The sequence below is a fragment of the Camelus ferus genome, chromosome 17, assembly GCF_009834535.1.
Source record: "Camelus ferus isolate YT-003-E chromosome 17, BCGSAC_Cfer_1.0, whole genome shotgun sequence".
Lineage (NCBI taxonomy): Eukaryota > Metazoa > Chordata > Mammalia > Artiodactyla > Camelidae > Camelus > Camelus ferus.
The window spans coordinates 29,871,859-29,885,515 of record NC_045712.1 but is presented as its reverse complement, the minus strand read 5'-3'; the positions used below and the strand labels follow the sequence as shown (position 1 = coordinate 29,885,515).

The 13,657-nt window shown below is 53.2% G+C and overlaps 2 protein-coding genes across 12 annotated transcripts in view; one reads left to right on the top strand and one right to left on the bottom strand.

Moving 5' to 3' along the window:
* The window catches only part of EFCC1 (EF-hand and coiled-coil domain containing 1), a 30,173-nt gene extending 28,211 nt beyond the window's left edge, over positions 1-1,962 (bottom strand). Inside the window, 1 exon segment of the mRNA XM_032458760.1 lies at positions 828-1,962. Coding sequence (XP_032314651.1) covers positions 828-1,538 — 711 coding nt within the window. The 5' untranslated portion in view covers positions 1,539-1,962.
* Positions 1-13,657, top strand: part of CFAP92 (cilia and flagella associated protein 92 (putative)) — a 107,485-nt gene that overhangs the window by 46,268 nt on the left and 47,560 nt on the right. For all 11 annotated transcript variants that reach the window (XR_004312209.1, XM_032458752.1, XM_032458749.1 and 8 more), the window contains exons 7-8: positions 9,391-9,587; positions 10,524-11,146. Coding sequence is in view for 10 of the 11 variants with exons in the window: in XM_032458752.1 (XP_032314643.1) it covers positions 10,885-11,146 (262 nt within the window). In the remaining variant the exon portion in view is untranslated. The remainder of the gene's footprint in view (positions 1-9,390; positions 9,588-10,523; positions 11,147-13,657) is intronic.

The window sequence follows — 13,657 nt, the reverse complement described above, 5'->3', positions numbered from 1 at the left end:
CCCACACCTTGTGCCCCGCGCCTCTCTTTACCCCTCAGGGCTGTGACCAGGCCGTGTGGAGAGCCTGCAGGGCTGATACGTCAGCTCCTTCCTGGCCTGTGGTCCCCTGGGGCAGAGGCTGTTTCTGTCCTCCTCTGACTCCTCACTCTCCTGTATTGCCTTTGGTACATGGCAGGACACGGCGCCCCAGTGTTTGCTGACTGCATCCCAGGTGCCTGGGCTGGGGCCACGCCTCTCTTAGTGCTTCCTTCTCCGTATCTCAGGATGGGCTGCATGGTGCTAGGTGGCCAGTGCCTGCTTGAGCGACAGTGACATTGACTATTTAGCACTGGGATGCTAGGCCTGGCCCTGAGGGAGGCCCACTAATATTTGTTGAATGCATGGAGATGCCCACAAACCCCATTAGACAGGGAGCTCCTGAAGGGTGGGGACAGGGCCTTCCTCACACCTTATCTCCTAGACTTGGCCAGACAGAGAGCTCAGGAGCCTGTGCGAGGCAGCCCGGGTTTCCTGGGAGGGTTCCACTGCTGGGTCAGCGGGGCAAAATGAGATGGGGGCGCCATGTATGTGGGATGATTATCTGGGTGGGGCTGGGATGGGGGTTGAAATGGTGATATGAGTAGGGGTGGGGACTGGAGTGGGTTGGAGTGGAAGGGGGTGGGATAGGGACAGGATGCAAGTAGGCTAAAGTGGGGCGGGCTGCCCTCTGTGCCCTTGCTCTGCCCAGTAGGGGCTCTGCAGCCAGTCCGGTGCTCAAACGCCCCCACACCCCCGCCAGTTCCATCATTACCCGCTCCCCTATTCTGGGCTGCGGGACCCTAGCGCACCTGCAGCGCTAGGCAGCGGGCGTCACTGCTCTGCAGCGCGGCGCGCAGGTCCTCCACCAGCTCGCGCAGGCTGCTGTTCTCCTCCTCCAACCGCGCCAGGCGCTCGCTGTCCGGGCCGCCGTCGGGGCCGGGCGCGCGGGGCGCGCGGCGGCGGCGGCGCGGACGCCGCAGGCGGATCTGTGTCTCGATGTGCTCGCTGAGAGCACCGCGGGGCAGACGGGGCCCGGCGCGGGTACCGAAGTAGCCGCAGAGGCGCGCGTGGAACTGGCGGAAGGTGAGCTCGGGCGGCTCGGCGCGCAGCGCCAGACGTGCTTCCTCCTCCTCATCCGCGTCCCCGTCGGTGGCCACCCCAACGGCCTCGTCCCCAGCCATCACATCCCCAGGGTTTGTGTCTCCGGCAGCCATATCCCCGGCGGCCTCCCTGGTGGCGCCGGTCCCTTCTGCGCGCAGTCCCAGCACCGCACAGAGGGCTCGGAAGTCGGCGCGGGGCAGGCGGCCGGCGCCGCGGCAGTCAAGGTGGTGGAAGACCTCCTGCAGATACTGGTCCAGGCCGGTAGCCAGCACCACGATCTCGTTCTCCACGCCGCGGTCCAGCCCGTAGTGGTGCGCCAGGGCGCTCAGCAGCCACTGCGTGCGTCGCGCGGGTCGCTGGTATGGGTCGCCCGCCGCGCCTTCCATGCTGGCCTCCGCGCCCGGGCCGCTGGGCTCCATCACTGCCGAGTGTGCTCCTCCAGGCCGTCCTCCCCGCCACTTCCAGGGGCGGCCCTAGAGTTTCTCGAAAGGAGGGGCTTAGCTGTGACTGGTTGGAGCGGCGCCGAGGGCTGTGTCCAGCAGCTGCGCTGGCCTGGCAGGGCGTCTGTGTTTACCCGGGTTGGCTTGAAGAGGGCTGAGGAGGGGGCCCGGGGGCCCCGAGACCCCCGCGGGGCCGCCACTGCCTGCTCTCTTTCCCATTCTCGCGTCTCTCGGTGTCCCCCGCGCTCTCCTCCCCTCATCACTCCCGGGCCGTTCCTGGTGTCTCCTCTCTTCCTCCCATTGTCGGGTCTGTCCGCTTTCAGCTCCCCGCCCGCTCTGTGCAGAAAGTTTGCCCCGAGACGAGGGCGAGGGGTGGGCGCAGGATAGGAAGCTGAGGAGAGGCTGGAGGGTGGCAGCCTGGTGCAGCTGCTGGAGGCGTGTCCCCACGCCCACGCGTCACCCCGCCCCTTCTCTCCAGAAAGCCTTTGGAGGGTAGCCCCACGAGCGAGTTCGGACAACCCTCCTCCCCCGCATCATTCAGATACTGGGTTCGCGAAACCACGTCTCGCTCCACCAGGGCTGGTGCAGAGGGCCTCACGTGGTAACCAGGGCGGGCGGAGGAAAGCCGAGCTCGAAGTCAGGAGATACATTAGGGCCATTCCCCCAGAAAGAAGTTGATCTGAGCTGGGCCCTGGCTCTCTCAACTCTGTGTGTGTTGGAGGGCGGGCCGCCTCGGGGATAGGAAAGTGGTGGTCTTTCGTCCTCCCGCCCCTTTGTGCCCCAGGATGTGATTTGGTTATGTGACCGGAATTCAGTCTCTGAGCTGGGAGCAGGCTAACAGGTAGCTGTTTAGCCAGCATGCATGCATGCGTTCATTCCTTCCCTCCCCTCCCCTCCCCTCCCCCTCCCCTCCCCCTCCTCCCTCCCCTTCCCCTCCCTTCCCTTCCCTTCCCTTCCCCTCCCTCCCTTCCTTCCTTTTACAGTCAATTACCAGTTTCTGGTGTACAGCACACTGTCCCAGTCATTCATATACATACATATATTCGTTTTCATATTTTGTCATTAAAAGCTATTACAAGATATTGAACGTAATTTCCTGTGCTGTACAGAAGAAACTTTTAAAAAATCTATTCGTATATCTAGTGGCTAATATTTGCAAATCTCAAACTCCCAGATTTATCCCTTCCCACCCCCTTTCCCTGGTAATCATAAGATTGTTTACGATGTCTGTGAGTCTCTGTTTTGTAGATGAATTCATAGTGTCCATTTTCCTTTTTTTAGATTCCACATGAGTGATAATCATATGGTATTTTTCTTTCTCTTTCTGGCTTAGTTCCCTTAGAATGACAATCTCTAGGTCCATCCCTGTTGCTGGAAATGGTATTATTTTATTTTTTTGTGTGGCTGAATAGTACTCCATTGTATAAATATACCACAGCTTCTTTATCCAGTCATCTGTCTATGGACATTTAGGCTGCTTCCATGTCTTGGCTATTGTATATAGTGCTGCTATGAACATTGGGGTGCATGTAATTTTTCAAATTTTTCAAATTCGAGTACTCCCTGGATGTATACTCAGAAGTGGGACTGCTGGATCCTATGGTGAGTCTATTTTTAGTTTTTTGAGGCATCTCCATACTGTTTTCCATAGTGGCTGCACCAAACTGCATTCCCACCAGCAGTGTGGGAGGGTTCCCTTTTTATCCACAGCCTCTCCAGCATTTATCGTTTGTGGACCTTTGAGTGATGCCCATTCTGACTGGTGTGAGGTGATACCTCATTCTAGTTTTGATTTGCCTTTCTCTGATAATTAGTGATATTGAGCATTTTTTCATGTGCCTATTGGTGTTTGGCCAACATTTTCTCCGGTGCCTTAGAACACCTTTCTGGGAGATGAAAGAAAAGCCAGCCTTTCAGATGAGTGTTAGGCTATTTCTCCTCCGCACCCCCACTTTTTTTTTTTTTTTGACAAGAGAAGTGTTGAGATGTCCTAACCTGATACCGGAACCGGGTACCCTCATCCAGCCTCCCGGGATCAAGAGGCAGATTTCGTCAACTGTCTTCAGCTACAAGGTGGGCAGGATCTGGCCTTGTGTACAGCGCTAGGAATTTACAGGTTAAGTTCTGGGATTTGCGAAAGTGGTAAAATTCTGTCTCCTCTGCTGCAGTACCCCAGAACGAGCTCTTGATTCATTTGGCAAATTTCTACTTATGCTTAAAGACTGCCCAAGATATGCCTCTGCCAGGGAGGAGTCAGATACTCCTCCGCAACCATTTTGGACATGCATTTTTAGAAATTATGAAAGTAGTAGCAATTTGCCTGAAAAGTTTTACATCAACTCCACTTCTTGGCCTCTGCCTTAGAAGAACACACGTGTAATGGATGTTCACTGCATCATTGTTTGTAATAGTGAGAAACGGGAGACTGTGTGGTACCCATCAGTACAGCAGCCAGGATGAATCACTGAAAAAGGATGTGTGGGAAACAGGTCACAGCATATTGTGTACACTTCAATACGGATGTACCGTGTACCACAAACCTGCACGAAACAGGGCTAAACACTTTCTATGAGGACACGTGGGTGTAAGTGCGCAGAAAAGGGAGGACTGACAAACAGATTTGGTGGTTCTTTCCTGGGGCTGGAGGTTTCTGGCTTTCACTGTAACATCTGTTTTTGACAAGGCAATGTTTTTGTTTCTTTTTTGGGGGGCAGAGGGAAGACATATTTTATTTACCAGTTATAGACCACAAAGTTCACCCGCCTAAGGTGTATACCTAAATGGCTTTTAGTGTATTTATAGAGTGTGTAACCATCATCACAGTTTCATTTTAGACCATTCTCATCCCCCATCCCCCAAAACCCTTGTGCTGGTTAACACCCCCTCCTCCAGCTTCCCACCCTCCACTCCCACTACCCCAGGCAACCACTGTTTTCTGCTTCTGTGAATTTGACTATTGTGGACCTTTGCATAAACGGAATCACATAATACATGGCCTTTTGTGACTGGCTTCTCTTTGAGAAGACTAACGACAAGTGTTTTCAGGGCTCATGTGTGTGATGGGTAGCATGCATGCGTTTCATTCCTGTCGATGGCTAAGTAACATCCCCTTGTATGGATGGGCCACGTTTTGTTTACCCATTCATCTCTTGGTGGACATGTGGATTGTTTCCGCTTTGGGGCTGCTGTGAATAATGCCGCTGTGAACGTGCATGTACAAGTTTTTGTGTTCGCATTTCCCTTGGGTATGTACCTAGGGTAGAGATCTGGGTTGGACAGTTGTTTTATGTTTAACTTTTGGAGGGGCTTCGACTGTTTTCCAGAGTGGCCGCACCATTTTCATTCCTGCGGGCAGTGTCATGCAAGTGTGTCTTGATGGGTCAGGGGATACAGGTGTTCCCAGTCCTGGACTCCTGACCCCACCCCCACCGCCATCTTGGCTCCTCCCGCCTTCCTCGGCACGTCCCTGCCGTCTCGGCGTCTTCTCTCACTTTCACGTCCATGTCCCGTCTGTCGGTCCGTCCGGTGCTCTGCCTTCAGAACTCACCCCGATCTGACCCCTTCTCTCTGCTCCCCTGCCACCACCCTGGACCAAGCCCCCAGCAGCTCTCACCTGTATCCTTGCAACAGCCTCCTCTCAGGAACTGCCCCTGAACTCCTACATCTGTCTGTTCTCCACAGCCAAGGGGTGCCCTCCTTGGCTCAGGACCCCTAATTATTTCCCTCTCATGGGGACTAAAGGCTGAGTCCTCACAACGGCCCCAAGGCCCCGCGCAGAGGGCACCTGCATCCCCTGAAACCCCTCTGCCCTCACTACCGCACTGCTGCACTCACTGAACTCCTCAGTGTTGTTCTAACTCACCACAGGGCCTTTGCATCTGCTTCCCTCAGATACTTACAGCCCACTCCCTCACCTCCAAGTCTCTTGCTCCAACGTCGTCACCTCAGTGAGGCCTTCAGCGACAGTGCAAGCCCTCTGCCCTTTTTAACAAACTCTGTCCTTGTGTGTGTCTGTCTCCCTGTGTCAGAATATCAGCCACAAGGGCAGGGATGCTTGCCTGTCTGTTCACCAGGACCGGTGTCTGGTGCGCTGAGAGAAGACCTCCAGCTCCCATCTCGGTTGCCTCCCTGCCGCTGCCACTGGGAACGCTGTGGTGTGTGGCCTGTGGCCTTCCATGTGCTTTCTCTGCCTACAAATGACATGTATTTTTTAAAGCGGCTGTTGCACCACACTGCCATTTATTTGCAGTCTTCCCATGAGGTCCGAGCGTCACAAGGCCGGAGACCTGGTGCACACCCCGTGCCCTGCACGGGTCCTGGCTTAAAGTAGGCACGAATCACGTTGTTTTGTTTGAACACACTTCTGTAGATGTGAACTCACTCCCTCAAAAGGAAGACGCCGTCTAGCTGGCTGCGCGGGACTGGAGCGCCCTCTGGCCCGGAGCCCCGCCGCCTGGGGAGCTGCTGTGTGCATCTAGGCAGGACCCTAGGGCTTGGCTCTGGGCTTCTGAGCTGCCTCAGAGGACTGTGACTTGATTTGGTGTAAATGCTGAGAGCTGGTAACCCGGGCAAGGCCACCCCTGCTGCTGCAGCTGGCAGCTGCTTTTGGTGAAGGAGTCCTTTGAACAGGAACTTTTCTGGGCCAGTCCGTATTGAAAAGAAAGCCTTTCAATATCTGGGCCATGGAGCCGTTGCCTGGCCTCCGCACCCCCCCCCCCCCAGCCCAGCAGGGGCAGGGAAGTCGGGGTTGATAATGGGGCGCTGTCAGGCCTGTCTGTCTGCTGGGCAGTGTTACCAGGCGCCTCTGAAATCATTCCGGTTGGACCCACAGGGTTTTTGTTTGAGGTTGGAGTGAGCAGACTCGGAGGTCTCCTGCGCTTTTGTCTGAGCGGGGGGATGGCTGAGCGTCTGCGTGGGGGAGAGCGGAGGCCCTGGCGGGGAAAGGGTTTTCTGAAGTCAGCGCAGCATTGTTTGAGCCACTCCAAACAACGTATTGTTCGAAGCGCCTTTAAACAGCCCAGAAAAATGCTAAAAAGCAAAAATCATCCCCCATCGTGCCAACAGGGGGGAGCACAGGGTTCTGATGTGTTTGTTTTCAGATGTTTTCCACGCATTTGGGCATGAAAGAACTTTCGGGGGTGATGGAAACAGTCTGTATCTTCGCTGGGGGTGGTGATTAAAAGGCTGTTCACATCTGTCAGAACACTTAGGAAGGGTGAAACGTACAGAACGTGAATTGCACCTACTTAGGTGACAAAAAGAAACAAGCTGAAAAGCAGCCTTTGGGACCTTTCTGTGCGCATCCACCCCTTCCTAACGGCTTCCCCATCGTTACTGTCCTGGTGCAAATATTCTTGAGGGCTGGTCCGCGCTCCCTCTCAGGACTGACCTTTGAGGTGCTTCATTGTCCGGCACATGTGCCCAGAGGAAGTCTGTGGTTTTTCTCCCTTAAAACAACACTGTGAACCATCGGCTGTATATTCCTGAGTGATTTATTGCAGGGCCGAGGAGTCGGGACATCTAAGCCCTTGATATTGTCAAACCGTTTTTCAGAAACTTTAGGTCATTCTGTTCAGACCCCCGGCATGTGTGGGAATGCCCGGGAGACATCACTTTTAGTGTCAAAGCTTTTAAGTTTTTAGGAGTCTCGGTTAGTGGATTGGCTTAGTGTTCAGATGCCAAGTGTTACTTCTCTCTAGTTAAAATGGGCCTGAGTCAGGCAGAGATTTCTTAGCTACAACACCGCACGCATGGTCCTCTAAAAGGAAAAAAATCGATATATTAGATCTCATCAAAATTCAAAACTTGCACTTCAGGGTGCAGTAGTAAAGACACCAATAAGAAATGACAGGACAGGCAGGGGACTGGGAGACAATACTTGCAAAACACATGCCCAATCCAGGACTTGTACTCAGAACTGACAGAGAACTCCCACGACAGCTCAATAATTAGATGACAAACAGACCCATCAAAAAGTGGGTGGTGAGGGGCGGGTGGAGCTCAGTGGCAGAGCACGTGCTTAGCATGCATGAGGTCCTGGGTTCAATCCCCAGGGCTGCCATTAGTAAGTAAACCTAATTACCTCCCCTGCAAAACAGCAGCACAAGTGGGCGAAAGATGGGGACGGACATTTCCCCAGAGAAGATCTATGGACGGCCAGTAAGCGCATGGGAAGACCCCAGGATCGGTCGTCATTAGGGAAACACAAACGCCAACCAGTGAGAGGTTCTTTCACCCTCGCCAGAATGGCAGGAACAAGCAGGACGGAGAGCAAGTGCTCTGAGGATGTGGAGGGACAGGAACCCGCAGGCGTTGCTGGCGGGGAAGTGAAGTGCTGCAGCCACTTTGGAAGACGGTTTGGCAGTAAAAGGTTAGCAGAGAACTGCCGCATGACCCAGCTCTCCTACTCCTGGGTGCCCCCCCAAGAGAAATGAAGACATCTGCCTACAGAGAGACTTGCACGGCAATGTTCACTGCAGCATTTTTCGTAAATGCCCTAAAGTCCAACCTCGGTGTCCATCAGTTGATGAATGGGTAGACCACATGTGGTATATCCCACAGTGGAATATTATTCAGCCATAAAAAGGAATGCTACAACATCTTGGTGCAGCCATTTTGGAAAACAGTACGGAGATTCCGTAAAAAACTAAAAACAGACCTACCCTATGATCCAGCAATCCCACTCCTGGGCATATATCCAGCAGAAACTCTAATTTGAAAAGCTGCGTGCACCCCAGTGTTCATAGCACTATTTACAACAGCCAAGCCGTGGAAGCAACTTCAGTGTCCACCAACAGATGATTGGATAAAGATACGGTGCACCCCTCACGCCTGAGTACCAGCTGGCACACATGTGCCCTCATTCCATCCCCCGGTGCCCAGGGTCTTGACTTGGTCACTACCTCCCTCAAGGCAGTGGTTCCAAATCTTGGCTGTCCAGTTTCTGTCTTGGTGGAGGTAACTTTAAAAAAATAAGGGTTCTGTCCTGGTTACTTATTATAGCGCAACAAATGATCCTGCAACTTAGATGCTTAGGACAGTAACTTACTCTGCTGATAAGCCTGCAGTTCAGAGAGGGCTTGATGGAGACGGCTGGTTTCCGCTGCACGCGGTGCCAGCCAGGGGGCTCGAGGACTGGGGGCTGGAGTCATCTGAAGGCTGGTATTTTCACACGTCCGGAGGGAGGCAGGCTGGCGGCCTTTCCGCGTGCTTGCTCGGGCTTCCTCACGCCGTGGTGGCTGGGTTCCTAGAGGGAGTGGCCCAGTGCGCAAGGCAGGAGTCCGTGGAGTTCGCATGGCCTGGCCTCAGATGTCACGTGGTGTCACTTCCACCATCATCTGCTGGCTGAGGTGGTCCCAGAGTTCCATCTGGGTTCAACTGGAAGGGAACGAGTCCCGCCCCTGATGGGAAGAGTGTTGACATCACACGGTAAGAAGAGCGTGTGGGAGGGAGTCTATTGTGGGGGTTGTTTGGGAAACAGTCTATCCCCAGTTCCTGAGCAGGGCCCCAGGTGAGTCTGATGCACATCCAGGGCCAGACAGGGGCTTTTTGTCCAAGACCTGTGGCCTCTCGACCCTGAGCTCAGGGACGTCCCCACAATCAATGCTGGGGAGACTGGCCTCGGTAATAGGGTGACCAGGGACCCTTGGGAGCCAGACCAGCCTTGGGGGCAGAAGGCACTGGAGGCACAGGAGGCCTGCTGTCCGTTCAGGGAGGGTGTTGTCACTGACCTGCTAGTTTTTTTTAATTCAATTTTTAAAGTGGAAGTTTCTTTTTATTCATTTATTTTGGGGGGAGGGAGGTAATTAGTCTTATTTATTTATTAATGCAGGTGCTGAAGATTGAACCCAGGACCTCGTGCATGCTAAGCACATGCTCTACCAGGGACCTAAACCCTCCCCCCTCGACCTGCTCTTAATGGAGCCTTTTCTCCTTCTGACCCTGTGTGTGTCTGTTTAGCATTTCCTCGTTTATGGCCCATGTCTCCAGGCTGCTGGACAGGTGGTCACGGCATCCGGGGGTGAGAAGGTGAGTACTCTTCCCCAGGGAGCTCGCTGCCATCTGGTGACTTCCCCTCGCAGCTCTTCTTGAGGCTCAGTTACTCTAGGCTGATCAAACCTGAGGAATCCTGGAGGGCCCCAGTCAGTGGGCAGTATTCTGGAATCCCTAGGGGTGGTCTAGGGAGGCGGGTAGTGGGAGGCAGGGGCCTGGGTTCTGGTTCCAGCTCCAGCCACAGTTTGGCTCTCTGGCTACGGCTGGGTCATGTCTCAGCTTAGAGCCTCAGTTTCCACAACAGTCAGGCGTGTGTGGCGCCTCGGCTGCCATTCTCTTGAACAAACTACTGCCCTGTGGCTCTGTGCCAGGGGCGCCGCTCACCTCCCCAGCCCCATCATCCTTTCCTGAACTTGCCATACGTTTTCACTCCCCTGGACTTTTGCATATGCCTGGAAAGCCTTCTCTTGCTTTCTCTGCCTGGCAAGCACCACAGTTTGGCTTTTGTCACCTCCTCCATGAAGCCTGCCCAGATCCCCTCCGGTCAGTTGCCTCTTCAGTGTGTCCCTCCACCCCAGCCCCTTTGGTGTTCTGGGGTCTTCCGCATCCGGAGCAGCAACCAGAACTCTCTCAGCAGCGGGGCAGGGGTAAGGGTGTTCCCAGAGCCCAAGCTTTGGAGTCAGATGGCCTGGATTTCAATCCAGTGCCACCACATACTGGCTTGTGTCACCTCTGGCAAATTGTGTCACCTCAGTTTCCTCATCTCTTGAGTTTGGGACTCATGATCACTGAACAGACTTCTCATGATATTTTCAGGACATCAGCGGCAGAGACAGAGAGCCTGTATGGGAGAGGGGTGGGGTGACCTGAGTTTGCAGAGCCCAACGCTTCCTTTGCCTTCATCAGAGGACGGGAGGTGGGGGCAGATGGAGCTACAGTGGGAGCTAGCAGCCCCTCTCCCCTGTTCTGTAGGGAAGGGTCAGGTGGAGGGTAGATGCTTACCGTCAGAGCAGGAGTTCCTTCAGGACTGAATGGATGAGTGGATGACGGAAGACAGCTGGCCCTGCCTGTGGATACACCTGTCTTCCAGAGCTGTCTGCGCACCTGGCCTGGGACCAGCTGAGGCCGGAAGTCTGGCCCGGAGCCCCGCCCCCAGGAGGGGCCCCGCCCCCGGGCCGTGGCCTTGCCCGTCTCCTAGCAACCGCCAAACACAGTTGTGCTGCGGGTGCTGCGGGGCCTCTCGGAGCTGCCGGACGGACCAAGTCCTCGGAGCCGCCTCGCCGAGGCGGCTGAGCCCCTCTCGCAGGAGCCTCTCGCGTGGGGCGCCGGCAGCATGTCTCTGAACGCCTGGGAATGGGAGGATGAGGACAGGGCCAGCGTGGGGCCCGTGTCCTCCGTGGGCAGCTTTCATCCGTCCGGGAGTGAGTGTGAAGTGGACGAGGACCTGCAGGTCGGAGCCTGGGCCCAGGAATCAGAATCTGACCACCAGTGCAGCAGCAGGTCCTCGGCTGGGTCAGTCAGTGCCGTCAACTCCGACGTGCCCCACGTGGTCCCCTGCACGTTCGTCATCTCTCTGGCCTTCCCAGTGACTGCTGGTAAGTGTCACAGCGGAATTCCCACACCCTCTGCAGAGAGGGGTGCACAAGTGACCTCCGCCCAGGAGCTTGGGTGCGTCTGCTCCCTCTGCCGGCTCCCTTAAGCCGGGTGGCTGATGGCAGGAGCGGGGATCTGGAAAGAAGCTGCCACTTGAGGGGGTCCAGTGTGGGCCAGGCAAGGAAGTGACTGTGTGGGCTTCACAGACTTAGACCTCTCAAAACCCCAAGAAGTAGGTGATGTTACTTCTGCATTTTGCAGCTAAAGAAACAACCAAGAGGTTTAGGCATTGGTTTCCGTAAACTGGCTTATCACCTGACTTTGTTTAAATACAGATTCTCAGATGTAGTGAATCAAAATCTCTTGAGTGTGAAGATAATTAGCTTTTGCAAAAACATGCTTCGTAACGAACCCGAACAAGCTCTCCAGTTTAGTGGCTTCCAGCTGGAGTCCCTGTTTCTGGATGAGCAAGTCAGCTGATCCAGGCTGGGTTCCTTGCAGGGGCTCATCCTCCTCCAGGACACGTGGGCCATCCAGCCACAGCTCTGTCCCGGAAAGGCAGAGGCACACAAGAGGGCAAGCCCAGTGGCCCAGCACTCTCGAAGTCTTTGGGCTCCTCCCACTTGTGAACCTTTTATTGGCAAAGCAAGTCACATAGTTGAGCCCCAAGATTAAGGGCAGAGACTAGTCCTCCACTTTTTGATATATACAAAAGGATGTTTTTGGTCTAGATGAACTGTCCTTCCATAAGGATTAATTTCAGCTTCTCTTGGTAGTTCTGAGAGTGGTTGCTTCACATACTTCAGAGGTGGTTTGGTTAGGTGAATACCATGTTTCACGTTGACCTGTCTTCTTGGTGGATTGACCTTTTTGTCATTACGTGTGACCTCCTCTATCCATAATGATGCTTTTCATCTTTGATCTTTTGATATCAGGCAAAAGAACCCAGAAAAAGACATTTGCAAAGACCACCTCACAAGCAAACTGGTGCTTACTCCACCGCCTTTCACCCTCACATCTCTTGCTGCATCTCCTAGGCCTGTTTTTCTTACTGTGGCGGTTCCTCCGGAGGCATTTACAGACTAGGTCTCTGTGCAGCTCAATTTATGAGCTCTTGCCTGAGAGTATTTTTATGGTACTAATGCCTTTGAAGGACCTATCTTTGGCTGGGTATAAAATTCAACTTCCGTGTTTTTTCCTTCAATACCTGAGTGTTTATGAACCTATTTATAAATGTTTCTGTCCGTTCTTTAAGAGAACTGAGATCCTACATTTTCTTTATTTCCATTTTTCAGTTTTATTAGGTAGAATTGTTACAATTTGCTAATACACAATGTATCGTATGTAAATACATATACACAATACACTGCATGTTATTTTTAGTTTACATATGTGTACTGATCATTGTTTCTAAGAACAGTTTAGAGCTTTAGCTTTTTAAACTTACATAGTTATCAAAGGAATAAAGCCAACCATAAAATGAGAATCAACAGAATGCTGTAATCCAGTCATAAAGGACAGTCAGATGTGCATATTTGAGAAATCAGTCATCCAAGTTATAAATAATAAGTAGTTCGTTTGTGTCCTTTTTTTTTTTAGATTCCACATATAAGTGATCTCATACGGCATTTTTCTTTCTCTTTCTGACTTCACTTAGAATGACGATCTCCAGGTCCATCCATGTTGCCACAGATGGCATTATTTTACTCTTTTTGTGGCTGAGTAATATTCCATCGTACAGATACACCACAGCTTCTTTATCCAGTCATCTGTCGATGGACATTTGGACTGTTCCCGTGTCTTGGGTATCGTAAAGAGATCCTGCATATTCTATTCTATAGCTTAAAAAATTTGACGGCACGTCTTGGGTACCATGTAGGACGTGAACAGATGTGTTTGCCTTTGCTATTGTTTGTTTAAAACGCCGACACAGCCTTCCAGTGTATGTGTCGAGTTTGTCCTTCCCTGTGTTGGTGGACGTGAAAGCTGTTTCCAGTTTGGGGCTTACAATTCCGCAACAGACGTCCTGGCAGTGCGTTTCTGGGCATCCGTGTGGGTACTTCTGGAGCCTGCATTTTGAGATGCCGAACTGCTGGCTCTAAGGCACGCATTTACGCTTTGGGGACAGAAGTTGCCGAACTGCCCCCTGAAGTGCTGTAGCAGTTTTGCAGTCCCATCTACAGGAAATGAGAGGGTCTGTGTCCGCTTGCTGGCCACCGTGGATTAAGCCCGAAGGCAGACCTGTGAAACTGCCAGCTTCCTGGTCAGGTGCGCCTTCACAAGACATTCTAACACCCACCGAGGACAGGCAGGAGAGGTTCCATTCCAGACTCTGCACCAGAGCGAAGTTTCCTGGTGGTGCTCCGTTCATATAGCAGCCTCCTTGGTGATAACGACTTGAAATTTTTACATGACAGCTCTAAATACAGTCACAGTTTTGTAGAATGAAGCTTTGAGGCAGTGTTTGGAGTTCCTGAAGCATCCTCTCATGGTGTCCAAAGCCCCATCCCGCT